This window comes from Sus scrofa, chromosome 4 (genome assembly GCF_054392235.1).
Source record: "Sus scrofa isolate SSC_HxYL_T2T_F1_AM1 chromosome 4, Sscrofa_HxYL_maternal_Yorkshire_Landrace_v2.0, whole genome shotgun sequence".
Classification (NCBI taxonomy): Eukaryota; Metazoa; Chordata; class Mammalia; order Artiodactyla; family Suidae; genus Sus; species Sus scrofa.
In genome coordinates this window covers 87,089,157-87,116,859 of record NC_139386.1, presented here as the reverse complement: position 1 = coordinate 87,116,859, position 27,703 = coordinate 87,089,157, and the positions used below count along the sequence as shown (strand labels likewise).

At 41.1% G+C, this 27,703-nt stretch overlaps 1 protein-coding gene and 1 long non-coding RNA gene across 13 annotated transcripts in view; one reads left to right on the top strand and one right to left on the bottom strand.

Annotated features, from left to right (window-relative positions):
* Positions 1-2,917, top strand: part of TIPRL (TOR signaling pathway regulator) — a 35,393-nt gene extending 32,476 nt beyond the window's left edge. For 9 of the 12 annotated variants that reach the window (XM_021089448.2, XM_085022502.1, XM_021089446.2 and 6 more), the window contains one exon: positions 756-2,917. In XM_021089448.2, coding sequence (XP_020945107.1) covers positions 756-899 — 144 coding nt within the window. In that variant the 3' untranslated portion in view covers positions 900-2,917. Of the gene's footprint in view, positions 1-128 lie in introns of all 12 variants that reach the window. The other 3 variants (XR_014843921.1, XR_014843923.1, XR_014843922.1) reach the window with 1 other exon arrangement.
* On the bottom strand, positions 2,294-27,587 carry LOC106510103 (uncharacterized). Its single transcript, XR_001308292.3, has 3 exons — positions 27,407-27,587; positions 26,048-26,204; positions 2,294-3,793 (listed from the first exon to the last, which is right to left on the bottom strand). It is a non-coding gene; the product is annotated as an uncharacterized LOC106510103 (long non-coding RNA).
* Between the last annotated feature and the right edge of the window lie 116 nt (positions 27,588-27,703).

Sequence of the window (27,703 nt, the reverse complement as noted above, 5' to 3'; positions counted from 1 at the left end):
TAACCACTGCGCCACAACGGGAACTCCCAAACCTGATTTTTTTTTTTTTTTTTTTTTTTTTGTCTTTTTGTCTTTTTGTCTTTTTGCTATTTCTTTGGGCCGCTCCCGCGGCATATGGAGGTTCCCAGGCTAGGGGTCGAATTGGAGCTGTAGCGCTGGCCTACGCCAGAGCCACAGCAACGTGGGATCCGAGCCGCGTCTGCAACCTACACCACAGCTCACGGCAACGCCGGATCATTAACCCACTGAGCAAGGGCAGGGACCGAACCCTCAACCTCATGGTTCCTAGTCGGATTCGTTAACCACTGCGCCACAGCGGGAACTCCCCCAAACCTGATTTTTTTAAAAAATTCACTCTTAGTGCTTATTTCTGTGTATGTATAGAATATATATTGGTTGGAAAAGTTACTGAGAGTCTGTTGTAGATCACGTGTTGGCCTCTTAACTGAAGGCTAGTGCTTTCGAAGTATAAAAATAACAGGGACAGGGTATTGGATTAGGGTGTGTTAAATTCTTAGGACACTTATGGGAGCATTATAAATGACATATCCCTATGATCTTTGAGGAAACCATCTAGTAACAGAGCTGAATAAGCCAATAACAAAAGGTACCTGTTATTAAGAACACCTAATGATGCTCTGTATATACATATATTGTACCTCACTTTAAAATTGGTATGCTTTAAGAATGCATGAACCAAAGCATATCAGTGCAGTTAACTTAATATATGCTAATGTGATTTATGTATTTCCTAGCATGTTTCACCTTCCCTCTTCACGGAACCTAATGAAATATCACAGTATTTACCGATAAAGGAGGCGGTTTGTGAGAAGCTAATATTTCCAGAAAGAATTGATGCTAACCCTTCAGACTCAAAAGAATGTACACCTATGGAATAGAATGTGTTACAACATATACTCACCGTGGAATCTGACTGGAGACCTTGGGGCTATTTGGAGGAGGGTATTTTTATTATGAGATTTAATTGCCTTGTCTATGTGCAAATTTTCTGTAGCCTTAAAGGAAAAAAAATAAAAGATTGTTACAGGCAGGTTCCACTCAACTGCCATTTGTACTCTCTGTCTTCAAATTCATATGCCAGGTTTATATTTTCTGGAGTTTAATTCGGATTTCTAAATTGTTACAAAATGGGGTCTCACCAGTAGGAGGTGATGTGTGTTTGTCTCAGGAACAGTGGACACGACTTGTATCCATCATGAAATGCTGTCTTCTACCATGGGGAGGTTAATTTAAATCACTGAATGATGACCTTGTAACTTTCATAGGATTCCTAATCATGCATGTTGATGTACTGGTTCTTTACCTTGGGCTTTTTGGTGTTTATTCGCACTTGTGGAGAGTCATGACTTGCCTCCTAGAAAACTGACCTCAAATGATTTATACCCCAAAATTAAAAAAAAAGTTACCCCTCTAAATTTAAATTAGCTTTTAAATTTTAAAGACTGTTTCAGACAATGAACCATGTAACCTAGGTTTTCAGAGAACTTAAGGTGTTATGTCCTTGGAAACACCTGGTTTGCCATTGACAAGTCAGATGTCGGCTGTTTCTCCTCCATCTTTAGGTGCTTTTTCTTAAGTGTGGTTCTATTTGTACTGACACTTTTTACTTCCATCTTCCATGCACCCTCAGAGTGAATAAATCCATGGGATATTGAATTTGGTATTGGTCCTAAAAAGTTTGAAATGTTAATATGTTTTTTAAGCAGCAATTATATCAACCCCTAAAGCAACCAGATTAATTTTCTGCTTAAAATAGTTGAAGGGTAGCTGTGGAGGAGGAGGGAGCTTATTTTAAAATATAAAAACCAGTTTTTCTTTTTTAAGATTCATGTTTTTAATATTATAGGATCCAGTAAAATGTACTTAATTAATACAAGACCTAGGTAGTACAGAAAGTACACAAAAGTACATTTAAAATCCATTTGGTTATTTTGATGGTGACCATTTATACACTTTATATTCTTTTCTGCCTTTCTAAATGGTCTCTATAATGTAGGAAGTGGTTGTAAAGCACCAAGTAAGAAATTACTTTAAATGGATTTTTAAAAATATTTTACTTGCAGGTCGGGGGAAAAAATTATCCCCTTTATCTTGTTTGAAATAACTATTGTACATATTTCCGCTTGATACGTAAATCATTAAAGAAAAATATTTAATTAATAAGTAAGTATTAGCAAAGCTCTTCAGGTATTAGCCTGAAGAAGAATTTTAGTGAAACAAATACAACTGGATATTCATCATTGCTCAGACTCTGCTGTGTTGTGTGTGTTGGTTTTTTTTTTTTTAAGCTAATTTTATTAGCTAAATTTGGTCACAAATGATTTTGATATTTGATTGCCTTCTGCTGCATCACCTGCAAGGTATAGAAAAATCAGGATTTGTTGGATTTAAGAAAATACATGGCATGTTCACTGTATATTAAATATACCTATATTTAATGTTTTCTCTTAGGACAGAAAAGTGTACATATTGTATTCTGCTTCCTGTTCATTTTATTTGCCATGCAGATTTGAAAATAACAGACTCTCTAATCTAGGTACAGATTATGAGAAATGAAAAATTTGTAAGAATGTTCATTAGTTGAATTAGTTGAGGTTTCTGGGCAACATTTTATTATATACATATTATTAGCTTGATTCAGATGTCTTAGGCCTTGAGTCAGCTTTAGATTACTTATTTTGAGAATCCATTGTTAAAAATTGTAGATTGGCCTTTTCATAGAGGGTGGGAAGTGGATAAGATGAGTGTACTTCTGAAAATTTCATTAGTTTATCTCTGTGGAGAATACCAAGAAAACTTGTATTTGCCCATTGCTAAATAAGACATATACCATTTTATATTTATTTGGTCCAAGTGTCTTTTTGTAAGAAGAGAATAAACAATAAATAATTACTGACCTGTGTTTTGCTATTTCATTTAATTCAGGTTTTTCTTAAAGCTTAATTAAAAAATGGTTTGGTATACCTTCTTGTTTGTGCTTTCTGTTTTGAACTTAGTCAACTTATAACCAGATTCTCCAGACAGACTATAAATGAAAATCTAACAGTCCAGAATACGAATCTCCAGTTTAGCTATCATATTCTTATTCTTCTTCTCCCTCTGTCCCATAGTACAAAACAAGTACTTCTATGGATGTTTTAATTAGCCATTGTTTTGTTTGTTTGTTTTGGGCTACACCTGCAGCATATGGAAATTCCTGGGCCAGGAATGGAACTTGGAGCCACTGCAGTGATAACACTGGATCCTTAATTTGGTGGACCACAAGAGAACTCCTAGCCATTGTTTTATGTATGATAGGTTAATGCTGTTTTGGAAAATATAAATGCTTGTGTTATGTATCATTCTTTTTAGTTTTAGTTACTATGCATCCAATATAAAAGATGCAAGGTATAAGAGATTACAATGATGAAAAGATATTCAATCTGCCCTCCATATCTGAGGGTTCTGCATCTGCAGATTCAACAAACTGGATCAAAAATATTGAAAAAAAAATTCCAAAAAGCAAAACTTGAATTTGCTGTGTGCCTGGCAACTATTTAAAATAGAATTTACTTTGTATTTATAGATATCTACATAGCTTTGCATTGTATTAGGTATTATAAGTAACCAAGAGATGATTTAGTGTATAGGAGGATATGTGTAGGTTATATGCAAATATACTTTTATATAAGGGACTTGAGCATCCTTGGATTTTGACGGGGTGGAGGCAGGAATCAAATCTTCTGTGGATTCTGAGAGATGACTCCACTTTTTGTCTTCGTGGAGTTAAAGTCTAATAGAGGAGGCAAAGTAAAAATAATTACAAATTTTAGTGATTGCAATGATGGAAACAATACTGACAAGAACAAAATCACTCTTAGTAGAGGTAGAGTTCTGCCTGGAAGAGGATGTGGAAAGCCTCAAGAGAATGTTACGCCTAACTTAACCAGGGGGAAACACTGGGTCATGTACACAATTACAGCTTTTCTTGAGATATAATTTCTTCAGATAACTGAGGTTGCAAAGCCAACTGAATCCCAGAGAGTGATAGGCCCTCCAATGAAGCATGGAATATATAAACTGTTTCATCTTACAGCATGAGAAAAAGAGGTGGCCACTATACAAGCAGGTAAGAAAAAAGCCAATTAAAATTTTAACAAATTTTGAAAGGCTCAGTATGGGCTAATGTGTCAGTTTGGAATAGCTGAGAGTCTTACATAAGGGGACTTCATATACTCTCAGTTTCTTTCCCAAGGGCCTACAGACCAGTGTTCACAAGAAACACTGGGCAGAGCAGGGGACCAGAAAGTCCCTGTCTGGTTCAGGCATTCAGGGGATAACTGGCTGCTGAAGGATAGGTATGAAACCCTTCCCATTTCCTCCAGACCCTTCTTTTGAAGAATGCCAAAGATTTATGCTGCTGGGGGAAGGGCAACAAATCATAGCCACCCCAGGGCCCCAGTAAAATCCATTATTTTTGAGAGAGGAATAAAACTCATCTAATTCTGGGAGGAAGAGTAGGAAATGTCCTGTCGTCAGGACATGGACAAAAAACCATTACTGCTGGAGAAGGAGTACAAACAAATAACTTTTGACCTTGGAGGAACAGAACACCTGGGCCCAGAATACTGAATGGATAACAAAAAAAATCTGTTACCCTTGTGGAATGGGCATGAAATTCACACAGCAATAGAAGGCACATTGTTTCCAAGTGCACCTAGAACATCAAGATGAGAATATTCTAGACAGTAAGCCAACAAATGTTCAACACTTGAAATCATATGAAATATGTCCTCAGACAATGAGAATTAAACTAGTAAAACCAGTAACAGATATCTGGGAAATAACCAGGTAATCTCTGATGAGAGAAAGAAGTAAATGGAGACAAATACCATGTTTATCAAATGAAAGATAAAGGTGTTAATATGCTAATTCTTCCCAGACTGGTCCACAGAGTCAATGAAATCCCATTCAAAATCCTAGCAGGCTTTTTCACTAGACATTTAAAAGACAATTCTAAAATGTGTATGAAGTCCAAAGAATCTAGAATAGCCAAAACAATTTTGAAAAAGGATATAGTTGGCTCAAAGTGCCTGATTTCAAAACTTACCCTAGAGCTAAAGTAATCAAGACTATGAGAATTGTTTTAGGATAGACATATAGATCAATGGAACAGAATAGTAAATCAAGGAATAGACCTAAAGACCTACCTTTGAAGTAAGAGTTTTAACCAGAAAAACAACCCCCCCGCCCCAGCTGAGGAGGCAGCTATGTGCCGGACAGCAGCTTTGCTCACCTCTTCACCCCTTTTGATCCTGAAGCGCCTGAGAAACAACAGATGATAAATGTTGCCTTTGTGGGACAAGCCCAATCAGACATCCATAAAAAAATTACAGAAATTAGAAGGATTTGCAGGAAACGAACACCACAGAATTACTAGAAATAGCCAACAAAGTTTTCATTAACTGTGACCAGGTGGCCCGCTGCAATGCAGAAAAGAGAATGAAACAAAAAGCTGCGCTTCTGGCGGCAGCCCTTTTGAAACCGGTACCTCCAGAGGGACCAGTCCAGAAGTTAAGGGGACAAGGCCGGGAAAAAGGAGCCGCCTTGGACACGATCAATGTGCCTACTGTAAAGAGAAGGAACACTGGAAAAATGAATGCCCCAACCGTCCTGGGAGAAAGGCCAAAATGGCACCCCCGCCTAGTCGACCCATCCAGCGTGAATCTAATTGGCTTAGCTGAAGCAGTATCTGCCCCAGCTCTCTCCAAATAGGCCCCCGAGGGCTTAAGGTCAGAATTCAAGTAGGGGGCCATCCATAGACTTTATGGTAGGTACAGGTGCTGAACATTCGGTGGTCAGGCAACCCATGGCTCCCCTCTCGGGGAGAGAAACAACCATCATCCAGGCCACAGGTTCCCAAACCCTCAGGTCCTTTTGTGGTCCCCGATGGTGCTGGTTAGGAGGCCAGGAGGTAGTGCATGAATTTCTTTACCTGCCTGACTGCCCAGTTCCCTTGATGGGAAGAGACCTGCTGGCCAAGGTGAGGGCTCAAATCTCCTTCTCTGCCGACCAATCAGCTCAACTCTAATTAACAGAACCACCCTCTCCTTTAATCATGGCTCTGCCTGTACTCTTCTCCTTCAGAAGAGGGGATCATTCCCCCAGAATTAGATACTGAGTACACATTGGTTTGGGCTGAAAGAAACCCTCTGGGACTAGCAAGGCGCCATGCTCCTATCTTGACTGATCTGATACCTGGAGCTCAACTGATAAAGCTGTGACAGTACTTGATTCCCAGAGAAGCTCGACTGGGAATCCAGGCTCACCAGACAGGCTACTTGAGCACAGACTTTTGATAAAGTGTTGGTCACCCTGGAACATCCCCTTATTGCCTGTGAAGAAACTGGGGACACAAGACTACTGCCTGGCTTAGGACCTGAGGGCCATAAATGAGGCAACGGTCACATTGCACCCCTCCCTGACCAATATGTATACTCTGCTGGGGCTGATCCCTACCACTACTGGGCAGTTCATTTTCTTGGACTTAAAAGATGCCTTCTCCTGCCTCCGAGTGGCACCTGCTAGTCAGTTCTTGTTTGTCTTTGAATGGGAAAACCCACACACTGGGACAAAGGAGCAGCTCACTTGGACAAGACTCCCACAAGGATTCAAGAACTCTCCTGCTCTTTTCAGTGGTGCCCTGGCTGATGACCTGGCTGAATTTTCTGGACGAAAACTAGACTGGATCTTGCTGCAGTATGTTGATGACCTCTTGCTGGCCAGCACCACATAGGCTCAATGCCTGGAAGGAACAAACGTTCTTCTCTCCCTACGAATGGAGGCTGGGTATTGGGTATCAAAGAAAAAGGTACAGATCTCTAAGAAACAAGCCAAGTACCTGGGCTTTAACATCATGTGGGGCCAAAGAATGCTGGGGACTGAAAGAAAACATGTAGTTAGTTCCATTGCAGTCCATACCACCTGCTGGAAGGCACATGAGTTCCTAGGGGCAGCGGGATTCTGCAGGATATGGATCTCCGGATTTTCAGACTTGGCCAGACCTCTGTATGAGGCCCTAAAAGGAGGAGAAAAGGCTCCCTTTGAATGGGGACCAAGCCAGGAGATAGCATTTCAGGCAATCAAGACCAAACTCACCATGGCTCCAGCCTTAGGATTTCCCAATGTAACCGGAGAATTTAACATCTTTGTTTATGAGAAAAATGGAATGGCCCTGGGAATCCTAACCCAAGAATTCAGAACTTGGCAGAGGCCAGTGGCATATTTGTCTAAGCAAACTGACTCAGTTGCAGCCAGATGGCCTCCCTGTCTCTGAGCGCTGGCAGCTACCACATTGTTGGTAAGAGAGGCTGACAAGTTGACTCCGGGACAGAACCTCAATGTTAAAGCCCCTCATTCAGTTGTAACCCTGATGGACAATTGGGGCCACCACTGACTCACGCATGCACTGATGACTCAATACCAAGGGTTACTATGTGAAAATCCACGGGTAAAGCTAGAAGTTGTACAAACCCTGAACCCAGCCACCTTCCTACCAGATGAAAAGCAGCCCCCAGACCATAACTGCTTAGAAGTACTAGACGAAGTGTTTTCCAGCAGGCCTGGCTTAACTGACAGACCACTCCAAAATCCAGACCTGGTTCTGTATACTTATGTCAGTAGCTTCATGGAAGATGGGAAAAGGATGGCAGGATATGTTGTGGTATCTCAGAAGGGATGGAAGCGGAAGCGCTTCCTCAAATTTGGTCAGAACAGAGAGCAGAATTATGGGCATTAATCAGAGCACTAGAGCTGAGCCCAGACCAGCAAGTTAATATCTATACTGAATCACAATATGCCTTTGCAACTCTACATGTCCATGGAGTCTTATATAAGGAGAGAGGACTCCTTCCTGCTGAAGGAAAAGTGATCACAAACAAGGCTGAAATCTTAAAGCTCCTAGAAGCAGTATGGGAGCCTAAAGAAGTAGCAGTTATCCACTGCAAAGGCTACCAAAAGGGAGGCGACCTGGTGGCAAAAGAGGAAATGGCAGTGCTGATGCAGCCGCCAGACAAGCAGCCCAGGGGCAACCGCCAGACAAACCCAAGTGCCGACTGTCCTCAAGTACTCTCCAGAAGAAGAAAAATGGATAAAAGAGGGAGGAACCAAAACTAAGATGAGATGTTGTGTCACACAGGACTGCAGGGTTTATGTTCCAGAACAGCTAGCCTACAAACTAGTCCACCAGCAACATGAGTTAACCCACATGGGCAAAACAGCCTTAGAGACCTCAATGGGTCGGTACTACCCCATTGCACCTCTTCCTGCACTTTGCTCCTCTGTCTTCCAATGGTCCATAACTTGTTTGCAAAATATTGCTTCCCAGGGGCCTAACAGACCAGCAGGGACACAATACTGGGGACTGTCCCCATTTGAGGATATGAAAGTAGACTTCACTGAAGTCACCCTGAGCAGGGGATAAAAATATCTGCTAGTTTTTGTTTGCACCTTTTCAGGATGGGTAGAAGCCTTCCCCAACCTGAATTGAAAAGGCAAGGGAAGTAACCAAGGCTCTCCTGAGAGACGTCATTCCCAGATATGGAATGCCTCTGAGCACTGGGTCAGACATTGGAATGGCATTTGTAGCCAAGACAGTGCAGCAGGTGGTGAAAGCCTTACAGATCTGATGGAAGCTACATTGGGCCTATCAATCTCAAAGCTCAGGGAAAGTAGAATGCATGAACTGAAGGCTCTAGTGAAGTTATGTCAGGAGACCAGCTTGCCCTGGGCAGATATGTTGCTAGTGGCCGTCCTAAAATTGAGACGCTCACCCCAAGCGGAAATAGGATTCTCACCATTTGAAATCTTATATGGAAGGCTGCCTCCACTGATCAGTTTGAGAGGAAACACCAGAGAATTGGAAGACTTAGATTTACATAAACAACTGCAAGGATTGAGGCTCACTATCTCACAAATACACAAATGGGTCACAGAAAGAATACCTGTATCTCTAGGCATAACAGAGCACCCCCACAAACCAGGGGACAAGGTGTGGATAAAGGACTGGAAAAAGGAGCCTTTAAAGCCAGTATGGAAAGGGCCCTATACTGTAATCTTAACCACCCCCACTGCTCTCAAAGCAACAGGAATAGACACCTGGATCCATCACTCCAGAGTTGGCCCAACTGATGACTGGGGAGAATGGAGAGCTGCCCTTGATCCCAAGAAACCTCTACACCTGACAATACAGAGGAGACAATGATCTTAGAACCCTGCTCTGACCACAATGGAAGCTGGTCAGTCAATGCACGGTTGAAGCTTGAGGAATCAGCTCCCTGGTGATGATTGTTGTTTGCTGTTATTAATCTGGTCCCCCTTGACCCTGTCAGGATCTATTCTGATGGGTGTAGAGGCACCCTGAACATCAAGAGGGGGGGAATGAAGTAAGAGTTTTAACTATAGAAATAAACCCTCCTCCCCGCTGAGGAGGCAGCTACGTGCTAGACAGCAGCTTTGCTTGCCTCATACCACCCTTCTTGTAATCTTGTAGCAAAAACGTGCCTTATGTCCTTGCTAGCAGCTCTGCTAGCCATGCTCCAAGCATTGCTTATCAGTTTTGTTTTCATTTTTGTTTACTTAGCTTCTTAGGCAGGAACACTGTTTCGGGAAGGTGGTGGGGCAGGCTCCTTACACAGGAAAAACGAGACCCGGAAGTCTGTACTGTATAAAACCTACCTAGAACAAAGACCTGGTGTTCAAATTCTGGAGGCGACTACCCTGAGCCTGTGCCAGTGCTGAATAAAGCTGGCTATTCCCCATCTCTGAGTGCTACTTGTCTCTTTCCACTGCATGGTTTCTGCAACATTTTGAATCAAGATGTAAAGGTAAGTCAATGGAGAAATGATAGTCTCTTCAACAAATGGTACTAGAACAATTAGACATCCATGGGCAAAAAAAAAAAAAAAAAAAAAAAAAAATCTTGAACCCTACCTCATATCATGCACAGAAATTAATTTGAAATTAATCATAGACCACAATGTAAAACCTAAAATTATAAAAGTTGTGGAAGTAAGCAAACAAAATTCTTAGTGACTTTAATTAGGTAAAGATTTCTTCAATAAAACTCAAAAATCTGGAGTTCCTGCTGTGGCACAGAGGGTTAATGATCTGGCTCCTATCTGTGTTTCAATCCCCAGACTGAGCACAGTGGATTAAAGATCTGGTGTTGTCTCAGCTATGGCTCAGAACCCCTGGCCAGGGAACTTCCATATCCTGCAGGTGTGGTGGGAAAAAAAACACAAAAACTCTGAACATTAAAAGAAAAAATTGATAAAATGACGTTTTTAAAAATGAGGAGTTGCCTCGTAGCCTAGTGGGTTAAAGATCTGGTGTTGCTACTGCTGTAGCTTGGGTCACTACTGTTGCACAGGTTTGATGAATTTCCACATGCCATGGGTACAGCCAAAAAAAAAAAAACTTCTACTCTTTGAAAAATATTAAGAACATCAACAATAAGTAACTCATATACTGGGAGAAAATAATTGTAAGATACATATCTTATAAAGGTCTTGTATCTGCCAATTAAAAACCTTGTAGATGGTAAATAAGCATAAGAAAAGATGCTCAAAATAACCAGTTTTTAGGTAAACACAAATTAAAACTTGGATGAGGTATCACTATACTTATTATAATAGCTAAAATTAAAAAAATCTGACAATATCAATAGGCAGAGAGGATGTGAAATAGCTGGAATCTCACAAATTTCCAGGGAGAATGTGAAATGAATGACTTTGGAAGGGTCTGGCAGTTTTTATAAATATAAACTTTTATTGAGCATTCAACTCAGCAATCGTACTCCTGGAGAATAAGACAGGTCAACACAAAGGCCTACTACAAATGTTTATAACAAGTTTATTCATAATTGCCCCAAACTAGGAACTAAATGTCCAGATAAATAACTTGTGGTACATGTTTACTACTCAGTAATAAAAGGGAACTACTAAGGCATGCAACTACATGGGTGTATCTCAAAATCATTATGCTAAGTGAAAGCGGCCAGGCACAAAAGACCGTATTATTTCATTCATTTATTTATTTATTTATTTTTTAGCTTCCTTTTTTTGTCTTATTTTTTTTTTTTTTTTGCTATTTCTTGGGTCCGCGGCATATGGAGGTTCCCAGGCTAGGGGTCTAATCGGAGCCGTAGCCACCGGCCTACACCAGAGCCACAGCAACGCGGGATCCGAGCCGCGTCTGCAACCTACACCACAGCTCACGGCAACGCCGGATCGTTAACCCACTGAGCAAGGGCAGGGACCGAACCCACAACCTCATGGTTCCTAGTCGGATTCGTTAACCACTGCGCCACGACGGGAACTCCTATTATTTCATTTATATAGTTGTATTAGGCATCTCCAGAGAAACAGAACCAATAGGAGATATATACCTATACAAAAGAGATTTATTATACAAAATGGGTTCATGTGATGATGGAGGCTGGAAACTCCCAAGATGTGTAGTCATAAAGCTGGAGACTCAGGAGTATGAATGGTGTAAATTCCAGTCTGAAAGCCTTGAAAGGCTTGAGACCCAAGAAAAGCCAATGTTGGGAGTTCCCGTTGTGGCGCAGTGGTTAATGAATCCGACTAGGAACCATGAGGTTGCGGGTTTGATCTGTGCCCTTGCTCAGTGGGTTAACGATCCGGCATTGCTGTGAGCTGTGGTGTAGGTTGCAGACACAGCTCGGATCTGGTGTTGCTGTGGCTGTGGCGTAGGCTGGCAGCTACAGCTCCGATTAGACCCCTAGACTGGGAACCTCCATATGCCGTGGGAGCGGCCCAAGAATTGGCAAAAAGACAAAAAAATAAAAAAGCCAATGTTTCCAGTCCAAAGGTAGGAAAGGACATTTGTCCCAGCTCAAGTCAGGCAGCATGACTTCTACTCAGCATTTTGTGGGTTTTTTTGTTTGTTTGTTTTTTTGTTTTTTGTCTTTTTAGGGCCATACCTGCGGCATATGAATGTTCCCAGGCTAGGGGTCTAATTGGAGCTACAGCTGCCAGCCTACACCACAGCCACAGCAACGTGGGATCTGAGCCGAGTCTACGAACTACACCCCAGCTCACCGCAACACCAGATCCTTAACCCACTGATTGATGCCAGGTATTGATCGAACCTGCAGCTTCATGGTTCCTAGTTGGATTCGTTAACTGCTGAGCCATGATGGGAACTTCCAGGGCAGGTTTCGTGACTCAGCCTACTGAGTCAAATTTTTTTTTTGGCAAAATCTGTGGCATATCATTTTTTTTTTTTTTTTTTTTTTGGCAACATCCATTTCTGGGATAGGGATCACATCCCTAGTTGTCCTAGTCCCTTTTGTTGAAAAGATACAGTAGGGAGTTCCCATTGTGGCTCAGTGGAAACGAGTTGGACTAGTATCCACGAGGATGCAGGTTTGATCCCTGGCCTTGCTCAGTGGGTGGGGGATCTGGTGTTGCTGTGAGATGTGATGTAGGCTGGCAGCTGCAGCTCTAATTCAAACCCTAGCCTAGGAACTTCCGTATGCTGCAGGTGTGGCCCTAAAAAGAAAAAAAAAAAAAAAAAGAAAGAAAAAATATGGTAAGTATTTCACACTGCTTATCTCATTCACACCTCATAAAACCTTATGAGCAGGTATTGTCATTACCTCCTTTTACGAATCAAGAAACCAAGTCTTAGAAATTTTAAATAACTTGCCCACAGTCACAAAACTAAGAAAGGGAGGAATCTAGATTTAAACCTATGTCCTTCTGACACTGTGGACTACATTATGCTGTTAAAGAACTTACTTTATGGCAGTTCTCCTGTGGCTCACTAGGTTAACGATCTGGGGTTGTCACTTGCAGTTGGTTTGCTCCCTGGCCCGGGAACTTCCACATGCCGAGAATGTGACAAAAAAACAAAACAAAACAAACAAACAAACAAACAAACAAAACCACAAAAGACAAAAAACAAAAAACCCCTTTACTTTATAAATTATAAAGCACTGTACAAATGTGTTATTCAAACCCTGAGAGGAATAAACTTTCCAAAGATGAATGTACACATCAGCCTGCATAAACCCCCATTTTAAGGTTGAAAAAAAAAATTGAAGGTAGAGAATAACTAGTTATAGATGTGGATCCACACAGCCAGTTGTTCTCAGACTTTGGATTTCATAGACATGGTTTTCTCAGTATGACAACTAATATCTTGACTATTTTACCATAATATCAAGTATCCAACTCACATAAGCATCAGGTCAAGGCACTATAAACAATTATGGAAGACCACAAATATTTAATCTTTTTTTTTTGTCTTTTTTGCCATTTTTTGGGCTGCTCCTCTGGCATATGGAGGTTCCCAGGCTAGGAGTCAAATCGGAGCTATAGCCACTGGCCTACACCAGAGCCACAGCAACATGGGATCCGAGCCGTGTCTGCAACCTGCACCACAGCTCACGGCAACGCTGGATCCTTAACCCACTGAGTGAGGCCAGGGATCAAACCTGCCACCTCATGGTTCCTAGTTGGATTCGTTAACCACTGAGCCATGACGTGAACTCCAAATATTTAATCTTGCTAAGAGTATTTAACAAACACCTACTTTTTTTCTCTCATTATCATTTCAGAAAATCACAGAGCCTCCTTGCCTGCCCACTGCTTGTATCTCTCACACGTGTCCTATCTTAATAAATCTATTTCTTGCCTAAAAAAAAAAAAAAAAAAAAAAAAAATCATTTCAGAAAATCATCAGTAATTACAAAAAGAAGAAAAATGCTTCCCAAGAAGTATGGATATCCTACCACCACATACACATAACACGTCATATACTTCTGCACAGTAAATATTTCTTAAGCACTTACCTGTGCCATGTAGGCAGTGTTTTCTTGTTAGAGTCTTTTTTCATTTCCCTGCTAAGATGGTTAAAACCTCATTACAAACTGGCACTTGTAACTTTATCCTCTTTGAGAAAAGGAACTGCATATTTCTTTACTGGCACATAGCATTCAGTAAATATTTTTAAGTGAATAACAGACCAATTTAAAAAAAAAATGAGTCAGCAAACCCTGAGGATGGGGTGGGGTGGGGTGGGAGGGTGGAGAGGAACTTAGTTTTAAGATATTTTAAAATATCTTGTATTTATAGACAATGTTCCTCAGGCATTACATAACTAGTTGCATAGTGGTAAAACTATTAACAATGGGCTTCAGTGCAGATTCTAATATTCTGCCTCCCTACCTCTTTCTTATGGGTTAAGTTGTGTATTCAAATCCGCAGAAGGGTCATCCTCAAACTCTTGCCCTTGGTCTGAACATGAATGAAGGCCTCATCTCAACCCCCACCCAACAACCTGAGGCAATTCTCAAGGATCCACTAATGAAGCAAACCTGCCTTGTTCTGATGGCTTTTTTGAGCAATTTATTTACTTACAGTGATCTCCCAAAGTCCCGTAAGTCTCCCTCATTATCTGTGGTCCTTTATTGGGACTTCTAAAACTACCTGTGTCTACTCCATTCCTATCAAAGTCAGTGTTATGTTTTATGTATGTTATGCCTAGAACTACATGTATACACATTTAAGAGTAATATGAATTGCTTAATATTACAAAATACTTATCAGCCTGCATCTATTTGATGTGTTGCAAATACTGCATTAATCTGTGAATACCTCTGGGATCTTAAATTAGAGAAAGAAGAAAATGCAGAGAAACAAGAAAATGGATACTTGGCACTACTTGGAGATGATATATTTGTTGCAGGAAGGGGGACCCCTTCCAAGGCTTGAGAGTGAGTGTTGGAGACCACTGGACTGCTGAACTCTGTAGAAAGCAAACTTGGTGTGTGGCAAAGCCAGAAAAGCATGTATGCCAACTGAGTTCTCAAGTACAGGGACTCCTTCAAAGACAAGATAAAGGACTTATGCATTAACCATGCTATTCTATAAACAGCTGCGCTGTGTCCTAAGGGTATGCACCAGTAACTTCCTTGTTAGTAGTTCCCTCTGATATCACTAAGAGATAGCTTTGTCATAGCCTATGCCTGTTCTTGCCCACTAACCTACATACATCACCTTCCTTAATAAAAGTCAGGTGGTCTAAAGCCTAGGGCCTTTGTTCTGTGGAACAGAGTGCCTCCTGGTCCCCCACTTCCTAAATGTAAAAGAGTCTTGTGTGTTTTGTAATACTGCACAGTCCCTCTTTCAGGATCTCCCATTGCCCTGGAGAGCTGGATGCTGCAGAGTGGCGCCCAGTGTGGGTCTGGAAGAGAAGGTCTGCTACAAGCAGAGAAAGTGAAACTACAGATGGCAGAGACAGTAGCCTTGCACTTCACAGAGTCTGGGCTGTGAGTTGGCAAGTAGAAACTTTAAACCAGGATAACAATGGGGCAGAATCAATCACAGGAAACTAAACAGTATATTCAATTGCTTAAATGTATGAAACGACTCAGGTAACAGAGTCTAAGAGGAATTGTTAGAAGCCGTGATCAAATATAACTCTAGATTTTCAGGCAAGGGTACTGTGGACCCAGAATGTTGGGATCTCGTGGGAGAACATTTAAAGCGCGCCCATCAGTCTTGGGCTTCTCTGTTTCTATTTTTTCTATGTGGGGACTAGTAAGACAGGTTTTGGAACACTTATGGGAGCATAAAGGAAAGCCTATGTGTTCTGTTCCTCCTCAGATTGATCCCTTTCTTGATGAGAGTTTAAATAAGTCTTTAGCTGTGGAAGCAACACTAACTCCCCTTCAATCAGCCTTAAAATCTGCTAGTCTGGAGGATCAGACATTTTTAGCATGCACTATAACTACTGCCCCTGATCCTTAAGTCCCAGGACAAAATATCCACACACATAAAACCCTTTTGATTTTAAAGCTCTTAAAGCTCTTCAGGAGAGTGTAATACAGAATGGAGTTACAGCTCCTTTTATTATGATTATGGTGGAAAGCATGGGGACACTTCAACTTCCCCCATGGAATTGGCATATGATAGCCAAAGCCACCTTAGATGGTGGAGACTATTTAATTTGGAAGTCTAGTCTTTCAGATTTTTGTCAGGTACAGGCTTGCTTAAATCAAAGAAATAATGTTCAATTACTTTTGAAATGTTGGCTGGGACAGGCCCTTGTCTTAACTTAGCAAACCAAATGACTTAGGATCCTTGGGCGTATGAGCAGTTGAGTCCCAAAGATTGTGGATGACAATTCCTGAGAGAGGAAATCCACAAGGATCTTTTGTACAATGCCTTCAAGGCCCTACAGAACCTTACCCACAATTTGTGGACTGCCTAACTTGAGTAGTACATCTGTCGCCAAGTAGCACATTCTCAGGCGGCTGATATTTTAATTAAATGATGGCATATGAAAATGCAAATAAAGACTGTAAAAGGGCAATGGCCCCTGTAAAAAATTTAGGGGGCATCTATGATTTTATTAAGGTGTGTCAAGATTTAGGGAGTACAGATCATACTCAAGCAATGCTAGCTGTAGCATTGAAAGGAACATTTGGCAGCTCAGGAAAGAAATTTTTTTTTTTTTTTGTCTTTTTTTTGCTATTTCTTGGGCTGCTCCCGTGGCATATGGAGGTTCCCAGGCTAGGGGTCTAATAGGAGCTACAGCTGCCAGCCTACCCCACAGGCACAGCAACACCAGATCCGAGCCGCATCTGCGACCTACACCACAGCTCACAGCAATGCCAGATCCTTAACCCACTGAGCAAGGGCAGGGATCAAACCCGCAACCTCATGGTTCCTAGTCGGATTCGTTAACCACTGTGCCACGATGGGAACTCCAAAGAAATGTTTTAACTGTGGAAAGGCAGGACACTTCAGAGACAATGCTGAGCCCACTAAAAAGAAAAGGCACACCCCGCCACAGGATCATCTCCAGGATCTAGTCATAACCCTGGTTTATGTCCTTGTCAGAAAGGAGATCATTGGGCTAATCAATGTCGGTCTAAGTTTCACCAAAATGGCACCCTGCTTAGACAGCTTTGGTGTTAGGAAATGGGAATCGGGGCCTGCCTGGTCCCATCAAATGATGAGGGCATTTGTGGCTCAAACAGAAAAGGAATCCAATCCCCTACAAGGGCCACTCCTGGCAGCACAGGGGTGAATTTACCCTGTGCCACAGCAGCAGTTTTAACATATAAACAGGGCATTCAGGATATCCCTACTGGAATTTACGGCCCTCTTCCTCCTGATACTGTAGGCCTCATTATAGGGAAAAGTGGCTTAACCATGAAAGGCTTACAAGTTTTGCCTGGAGTGATTGATGAGGACTATCAGGGAGAAATTAAGGTGATGGCAACGTCAGATACCATTCATATTATATACAGCCAGGAATGAGAATTGCTCAATTGTTACTGCTGCCATATTTTAAGATAGGAAAGAAAGAGTTGCCAGAATGAAAGGGGAACATCAGGATTTGGAAGTTCAGGGACTTCTCAAGTGTTTTGGACTCAGGAAGTCACAACTGAATGTCCACAAATGACTATTAAGGTTAATGGAAAAAATATAGGAGGATTAACAGATACTGGAGCCAATGTTTCAGTTATTTGTTACAGTGATTGGCATCCCACATGGCCTTTAATTACCCCCAAAAACGAAGTTGAGGGGATTAGGAGTTCTGACTAGAGTCCATCAAAGTCAGCAGATGCTTTCCTGGGTCAGACCAGAGGGGAAAACAGGTTATTTTAAACCTTATGTTGCTGATATACCCATCACTTCATGGAGAAGAGATCGTCCATCTGCAATGAGACTTAAATTAACAACTGAGGATGTCTATTGTGGTGATTCTAATAATTCTTCCCCTGGATGGAAACTAATGAAAAAAAATTAGGATATCTAAAACAAACAGGTTTAGGAAAAAATAATCAAGGCATAAAAGAACCTATAAACTTGCCCATTAAGCTTGATAAACATGGAATAGGGTTCCATGAGGATTTTTAATATGGGCCATTGAAAAGTCTCTGCTAGCCCATGCAGATCCTATACAATGGATTAACGATGATCCAATTTGTGTAGATCAATGGCCCCTAACTCAGGAGAAACTGACTAAAATGCATGAGCTAATAGCTCAGCAATTACAAGCAGGACATATTAAGGAAATTAACAACCCATGGAATACTCCTATTTTTTAGTATCCCTAAAAAATCAGGTAAATGGAGACTACTACATGATTTAAGAGAAATTAGTAAAACAATGTACGCTATGGGGGCCTTACAACCAGGCTTGCCTTCTCCTACTGCAATTCCCTTAGATTGAGCCTTAATTGTTATAGATTTAAATGAATGGTTTTTTCACCATACCATTAGTCCCTCAAGATAAATGTAGACTTGTGTTCTCTGTTCTTGCTTTAAATAACAAAGCGCCTATGAAATGATATCAATGGAAAGTATTGCCACAGGGCATGAAAAACAGCCTTCCCTTAAGCCAAAAATTTGTGGATCAAGCCTTCACTCCTGTTAGATTTAAATATCCTGAGGCATATATTATGATATTCTCCTCTCTGCTTCAAAAGAACAAGTTTTTACCATCTTGCCGGATATTGAAATATATCTTAATAAAAAGGGGCTTATTATAGCCCCAGATAAAATTCAAAAAACCACTCCATTTCAATATTTAGGAACTTTAATAGAAGGTCGTACTATTTGGCCACAGAAAATGGAAATTTGTAGGGACCAATTTAATACATTAAATGATTTTCAAAAATTATTGGGAGATATTAATTGGCTACAGCCTTATTTAGGAATTGCTACAAATCAATTGACTCATATTTTTAAAACATTGAAGGGCAATCCTGACCTTACCTCCCCACATACATTGACTCCTGCAACTCTCAAAGAATTAGGCACAGTTGTAATGTATTGATTATGATAATCCTATTATTCTGATTGTGTTTCCTTCCATAAATTCACCTACAGCAGTCCTGGTTCAAGAAATTCCACCGTTTGGCATTGTTGAATGGATCCATCTTTCTTTTTTTTTTTTTTTTGTCTTTTTTTTGTTGTTGTTGTTGTTATTGTTGTTGTTGCTATTTCTTGGGCCGCTCCCGCGGCATATGGAGGTTCCCAGGCTGGGGGTTGAATCGGAGCTGTAGCCACCTGCCTACGCCAGAGCCACAGCAACACGGGATTCGAGCTGCGTCTGCAACCTACACCACAGCTCAGGGCAACGCTGGATCCTTAACCCACTGAGCAAGGCCAGGGACCGAACCCGCAACCTCATGGTTCCTAGTCGGATTCGTTAACCACTGCGCCACGACGGGAACTCCGGATCCATCTTTCTAATTAAGAAGTAAAAACGGCAACACTCTATGTAGACCTCATAGCTAAGATTATTATCCAAGGCAGATGCTGTCTTAAACAATTGATTGGAGTAGATCCAAATGTTATACATGTCCCTCTAGACAAATTCATGAGAGAAACTTTATTCCGAACCTCATTGCCATGGCAGAAATGCTTTAGCTGGATAAACAGGAGAACTTGATAATCATCCACCCAAAAATAAACTTATAAAATTTCTACAAGAGACCTCTTTTATATTTCCAAAAGTTACCAGATCACAGCCTATTGCTAAAAATCCTACTTATTTTATAGACAGATCTTCAAATGGTAAAGCTGGTATTCAAGGTCCAAATATTACTAAAATTATACAAACCTCTTACACTTCAGCTCAAAAAGTGGAACTAGTGGCTGTTCGACAAGTTTTAAAAATAATCTTGTATCTTTGTAATATTGTTTCAGATTCTCAAAATGTGGCACAATTAGTACAAAACTAGAAGCAGCAAAATTGAAAGAATTAAATGATGAAGAGTTATTTCATCTTTTTTTTTTTTGCACACAACAAATTATTAGACAGAGGACATCACCATTTTTAATTACTGATATACGTTCTCATACTTCTCTGCCAGGTCCTTTACATGATGGTAATCAAAAGGTGGACCAGCTTATAACTTCTATTTTTGAAACTGCTAGTGCTTTGCATGCATTTCTCCATCAACCCACAGCAATGCTGTGTAGACAGTTTAGTCTGTCTCACGCTGTTGTCCAAGATATTGTTAAATCTGTCCATCGTGTCAAAGCTTAGCCTAAGTGTCTACCAATGATGGAGTCAATCCTAGAGGACTGAAAATTAATCAACTATGGCAAATGGATGTTACATTAATAGTTTTGGTCGTTTAAAATTCGTTCATGTTATTGTTGACACATATTTCTTTGTTCTTTGGGCTTCAGCTCAGGCAGGTGAGACTTTTCAACATGTCAAAAACCATTGTTTGTAAGCTTTTGCTATTTGGGCCTTCCACAGTGTATTAAAACGGATAATGGTCCTGCTTATGCTAGTAAGGCTTTTGCTGAATTTTGTCAAGTGTGGGGTATTTTACATGTCACTGGCATCCCTTATCATCCCCAAGGACAAGCTATAGCAGAACGTGCACATCATAAATTGAAACTCCAACTTAAAAAACAAAAGGGGGAATAAGAAGGCTCCTCCCCCACAAGATTGTTAAGACAAGCTTTGCTTACTTTAAATTTTTTCACCTGTAATGAACAAGGAATAACATCCATGGAACATCTATGGCTAGCATATTCCTGGTACCTCCCCGTTAGTATATGGGAAAACACCTGAGGAAAATATATGGGAAGGCCCTGATCCTTTAATAACCTGGGGAATAGGTTATGCTGTCTTTCCAGAAACAGTGGTTACACCTTTTTGGATTCCTGGCAGGAGTGTGAAACAGTGGCATGGAGGAAGACGAACTGACACATGACTTCCGATGAATGACACTGGGAGCCTGGGGTCGACATAATGCTACATTAGATATTCTGGTTTCATATAAGGACAGGCCATTCTTGCAGCCCAATTTATAAGCCAGGCTTGCCCTGATAATTGAAAACTACAAAAATTAGAACAGGGCCCACAAACTCCATTCCTGGTCTTACTTGGCATGGCCTTTAAGGTCTCAGGGAAGAGGCTTGTAAGTATTGAAGGAAATTTTTTTTGGCCATAAAGGAACAAAGTCATCCTAGGAGGAATTTGCCTGTGCCTTTGAGATACAGGTATTCTACCTGGCCTTCTGAAACACTTATCTCACCATCTTTTTGAAATACACATTTCAGGAAAAGGGGTAAAGTTGTAAGTTGAATTCTCAGGGACAAATAGAAGTCCTATGCCTTTTTCATAAACATTAGTATAAAGGGGGTTCGCCATCTAGACAGGTGACAATGATTTGTTCCATCTGCTAGAAACCTAATTTGAATCCAGTCTCTTGTAACTGACAGGTTTTACACAGTTGTACCTTATTCATGGCTGAAACTTCAGGATGAGAAATATGAGGTCTCTGTTTTGCTTGTTTGTATGCATTTTTGTGTGTGTTGTGCATGTATGGCATTGCCAAAATTAATCCATAAAAGAGCTCTACTTAATTGGCTTAAAGGAAATTAAGTGCTTATATAAATTCTCAAAAAACATAAATTAATTTTTGGTTCAAGTGAACTGGAAAATATTCAGTATTTGATATTCATTGTTAATATTAAAGTTAGTTGTTCTAATTAATATAGACATGTCTTTAGAGTCATCAGCATTAACTATAATACCTTATTGTACCTAGGTTTAATAGAACTCAAATGAGATACTGAGACTTTAGTTACTAAACAAAAACTAAACTTATTTAAGACTTAATCATTATGTTTGGTGCCATCCTGAGCTATTCTGTAAAAAGACAGTCCTTGCTTTCGGAAAGTAGGATGTGTGTTTTCAGTAAAGAAGGAAGGAGGAATGCAATTGCATTTTATTAAGGGAAAAGAAAGTAAGTCTGTCTTATATAGCTTGCTAACAGTCAGGGCTATGGGAAATCCAAGACAGCTGCTTGGTTCTTCCCAGCTCCCTGGCAAACACAATAATGAAAAAGAAATGGTTAGAAAACATGTTTTCCATTTGGGGTAGACTTTCTCTGGTCCTAATCTGAATATATTTGGTAAAAATGAGGGTAATTTTAAAGAAAAAGGCTGTTTTGATTCATATTCTAGTTTTGTGTATTGAGATTAGTGTTTACTGTCTAAAATTCACTTTCCAAATAGTGACACTGTGTTACTACACACTCTGACACTGTGTTACATTATTATAAACTTTAACTGAATTATTAAGAAAAATGACCTCAGCTTGTTTCTGAAGCTGATTGCTGTAATCTGTCTCTGGGTGAATATCAGATGTCCCATTATAATGAGGGGACTATATACATTCTGGAAAGGTATCATTTAAAGTGTTGTCTCCAGCCTAGATAAAAGGTTTCTTATCAGGAATTCTAAATGCCATATGCACAAAGAAAATGAAGAAAATTAACTCTTAAATTTATATTTCTCACTTAAGAAGGGCCTCTACATTGGACTGGTCTATAGAGTGAACTACTGACCTCAAACTCACCCTAAAATGAGGCTCTGATAAGAAAAACAAACACCAAACAAAAAGAAGACATCAGAAGTAGATCACTGTCCTAAGATTGCCACACCTGACTTGTATGGTTATTTGTTTTACTTCTGTGGCTTACCCTGGTGGGTTTCTCCCCTCTAAGGCTCTTATTATTGATTTTACTAGGTGGGATCCCCTCACCTGGCCCATTAATACCTGCTCTGACCCAGACCATAAATATGTTTTCTTCCAATGCTACTCAAACTCAATCAACAACAAGTAAGACTTCAGCCAAGGGAATACAACTTTCCCAGGCTATATTAATTTAAAACCAGCCTAATAGCACTAGGAAATTAGGCTGAATGGACAAAGCCAGATATAATTTCCTTTAAAGATGAGAAACAGACTAAGCCAGCTGAACAGGAATATACTGGGCTATACTTGGTGAAAGCTCTTAACATAAATTTTTGCTTATAACTTTATTAATACTGCTATCTATTATTTTTATTAACAGTTTTCACAAAATTGCTATTTCTTGCATTGCCAAATGTGTAACTGAGTCTCTGATAAAATGACACACAGTTCCATATGAGGTCAGTGATCTCTAGATCTGGGAAAATGCAACAAGAGGGAATATTTTCCTGGACCATAACAGACTAGGAAGATAGGTGGTCCAGAGGCTTTTTGCTACTGTTAATAAGGCCCAGTCCAGTAATAGCACATTGAGTTGCCTATCACAGTGAAATCTTTGCCAGATCTAGGAATATTCATTTCTAGCACCGTGGGATAAAATAGTCATGATATGCCTCCCAAGACTATGGTCAAATTTAGGACCAGGGGGAAGCACTGTGAACTGAAGTTTGGCAATTGCCATCAGCCCCTACATGGAGTAAAGCATGAGCCACTGCAGCTGCTGACCTGCAGCACCCACTGAGCAGAGCTCGGCGTGGAAACCAGAAGTAAGGCACTCTATGCTCTGGGATAACTGATAGAACAGGCCTTCAGATAGTTAGATTTCAGGTAAGGATTTTTATAGCCCCAAATTCTTGCATCTTCTCATATCTAGAAAAACAAATCTTTAACAGTGTATTTGCATTGGCCATTAAAAAAAAAAAGCAGAATAGAGTAGTTGTGAGTCAGACATCCAAGGTAATACTAGGAAATATTATGAGAACAATTTTAGACAAGTCTTTGTATTGCTGAGAACTTAAGGTTTATGTGTGCTGTCAGACTTGATGCCACCAGCTGTTCTCAAATCAGCATCAGCTGGCAGCTGCAACCTTACATTTTAAAGGTCTCCTCTGATATAACAGAAAGGAGGCAACATGTATAATGACCAATAGCTCCTGTTAATTACGTGTTAATAGCACATCAAATGTTAAAACCAACTTAGATTAAAAATACACACCTCCTTCAACAGAATTGCTATCAACCCATATCACAATCCTCTGTTTAATCTTATTTTTCTTTTCTTCCCATCCTCTATAGTAGGAACTTACCATGTCCAGCCACCCAGTACTCATCACCCCTAGCCAGCAGGAAGTAGCTATGGAAGAGAGGACTGTCACCCCTATCTCATTTAAAAAAAAGGCTGCAATGATAGGTTCCCAGGAGGATCGAGACAGACTCCTACCTCCTGAATGTGACAGTTCATCTTGGAGACCTGCTGCGGACATGGTCTGCAGAATTGGATTGATCCATAGAAAGCAAATGAATGCTCTGCAATCACAATTTACTACGACTGTTCTAATGCCACAAATAAATAAAAAAGTGGGAGATGTTGGAGACCACTGGACTGCTGAACTCTGTAGAAAGCAAACTTAGTGTGTGGCAAAGCCAGAAAAGCATGTATGCCAAAAGAGTTCTCAAGTACAGGGTCTCCTTCAAAGACAAGATAAAGGACTTATGCATTAACCACAATATTCTATAAATAGCTGCACTGTGTCCTAAGGGTATGCACCAGTAACTTCCTTGCTAATAGTTTCCTCTGATATCATTAAGAGATAGCTTTGTCATAGCCTATGCCTGTTCTTGCCCACTAACCTACATACATCACCTTCCTTAACAAAAGTCAGGTGGTCTAAAGACTAGGGCCTTTGTTCTGCTGAATGGAGTGCTTCCTGGTGCGCAGTCCCTCTTTCAGGATCTCCCATTGCCCTACAGCGCTGGACACGGCAAGTAGGCTCTTATCTAAAAGTTGGAAGTGAACTGTTCAAGGAGACATACATGCTGACAAAGTTAAGGACTATTGGGAAGGTGTGCCTCAAGCACAGAACATTGGGGTAAAGGAACCCAGGAGAACTGCTCAGATAGGCGGCTTATAGTCTCCAGTTTTATGGGCATGGGATTAGTTTCCAGGTTGTCTCTAGCCAATCGTCTAGCTCGGTCCATATCTGGTTTGGCTCAGGGTCCTTCCAGGTGAAGCATCTCTCAGGCAAGATGGATTCCAGCAACAAGGATTCTGGGAGGTTGGTCATCTCCCTCCCACTGGTCCCTCCCAAATCCTCCCAGTTCGTTTTCAGGGCTTCACCAGTTCCTTATCAGGATTGCCTGTTGTAAGACAATTAAAGCCTGGCCAAGGTGGCTTCAGTCAGTAGTTCCCTAACACATTCTTATTTAAGACTCTACGGCATCGAAGGCATCTTAGTGGAGGGATCTGATAAGTGGACTTTTTTTTCTGTTACCTAAGCTCTTCCACGGTTTGTAACCCACTAGCTCCAAAGCAATATCTGTCTGCACAGATAGTGGCACAACCTACCATCTTCACAACATTCAGATGTTGTCACCTTTGATTTCAAGAACACTGGGCAGGAAACATGAAGAAGCGGTTCCCTGGGACTTGAACAGTGTTACTCATGAGGAGGGGGGTTGCTGTGCTGAGTGAGTTCCCAGGTAAGTCCTGCGTCCTTTACTGCATTTGTGTGTGTGTGTGCTTGTGATTTGCAGGCTCCCCTGCCAGCCTGGGCCAATAGCAGAGTCTATCCCTACCCCGCTTTTAGAGGAATACTGGTTTTAGACATGAGATGAGATTATGGGTATTGCCTTTCTGATCAAAATCTCATTTACTGTGATGAACACAGGGTGGAGGTGGAGGGCAGATCAGTCAGTGTTCTCCACTGACAAAATAGGCTTTGCATGCTGACTTGGGTAGCACAATCATTTCCATGTTGCCCTATCTGCCAATCTGGCTGTTATAACTCCCTGAATTGCAAAAGACAGATACAAAATTTCTCATTCACTCACTCACCTGGATTTACTGAGCACCTATTTTGTGGGTTCTTTTCCCAGTTCAGAGAGTAGAGAACTGAGACTATTAGGGCCTCACAATGTAGAGGAGATAGACAAAACCGTGATAAAGATGAGTACGTACAGATGTGTTTAAGTTGCTTCGGGAACACAGAGGAAAGAGGAACAGCTGTATCAGTGTTCCTGATGTTGGCCTAGAGAAGGCTTCAGAGGGGATGGCAAAAGAACATTAGCTTCCATTAGTTGCTAACTGAATGCCTGCCATGTTCCAGGTTCTCTACATATACTATCATGTTTACATCCCATAGTAATTTTCAGAGGTAGTCATTTATGTCCATTTTACAGATGAGAAAATTGAGGACAAGAAAGGTTGAGTAACTTACTCAATGCCACACAGCTAGTGAGGGATGATGCTAGAGTTGTAACTCTCAGATCTTCCTAACTCCATAGTGGATGAACTTTCCAGTCTGCCTTGATATTTGAAGAGTCTTGAGAGATGTGCAGAAATTTACTTGAGTGGAACAAGAGGGTAATGGGCATCTAGAGCATAAAGAGCAACAGCATTTGTTATTCAAAATCTCAGGTGTAAAGCAAAATCATAAAGCACAGCAAATTTTCCTATCCATAAAAATGAAAACACAAAGGGATATAACTATAAACATCTGACTTACTCGAATAGGGACCTGTGCAAATCCTTTTGCTTGGTTGATTTATAATACTAACAAGCCCAAGTTCTTGGTAGTTATTTAAATTCACTCAAGTCTGACACAGCACTCCTACTCTTTCAATAAAAGTTCTCCCTTGTGTGTGTGTGTGAGTGAGAGAGAGAGAGAGAGAGAGAGAGAGAGAGAGAGACAGACTGCAGGAAGATTCTCTAGTGGGTGCTCCTGGTAACCTCTCTGTGGATTTGTTTTTCTAAGCTTATTTCATCTTTTTTTTTCTTTTTTATGGTTGCACCTGCAGCCTATGGAAGTTCCTGGGCTAGGGGTTAAATCAGAGCTGCAGCTGCTAGTCTACACCACAGCCACAGCAATGCTGGATCTGAGCCCCATCTGCAACCTGCTCTGCAGCTTGTAGCAATGATGGAATCCTTAACCTACTCAGCAAGGCCCGAGATTGAACCCCATCCTCACAGAGACAATGTCAGGTCCTTAACTCGCTGAGTCACAACAGGAGCTCCTAAGCTTATTTCACCTTGAAGTTATTTTCCCAGATATTCCCCAGCAAGCAGTTTGAGATGTGAGCCCACATCCCATCTCTAGCACTTTCCTGGGAGTTACATGGATTCTCCAACGTAGAATCATTAGCGTTGGAATCCGGTTTGAGGTCAGTAAAACAAACAATCCAAGAAACACAAAACAATCTAATATGTTTTTCCTCACTCCTTGACTCAAGTTCTACCTGTTCAAGTTTTTACCCAAATCATTCTTCTTGATGCATTCCCAGCTAGAATTACAGTAGTATTTTTCTTGTTTAACTTTTACACAAAGTATGTTATAGATATGATTTACTCCAGTTGGCCTCAAATGCTTTTTTTTCCCCCAGCTGCACGGGAGGCATGCAGAAGTTCCCCGGGCCAAGTATTGAACGGTGCCACAGCAGTGCGCGGCAGTGACAAGGCTGGATACTTAACCAGCTGAGCCACCAAGGAACACAAGTGCCTTTTAAACAGTTATTTCCAGTGTAACTACAATCAGACCGCGGATTTCCCACATCGTTTGTTTACAAATCTGCATCCATACCACAGGAAGTGTGGGGCGAGAGGAGAGGGGGTCCAGGATTCACCGTTTTTGTTTCTGCAGTGTCTCGCACGTGCTAGGGCCTCCGTGTTTGTTGACTGAACCTACGAGTACCCCGGCAGGGTAGCCGGCTCGCATGCGCAGCCTGGCGCCGGACTGAAGTTTAATCATGCTGGGTGGACCTGAAACCCAACCTTCCTTCCCGACCCGCCTTCCAAGACCCAAACCAGCCGGGTAAAAGCGGGCGGGGCGAAGGCGGGCGCAGAGCTCGCCGGGCGCCTGCGCTGGCAGCCGCCAGGA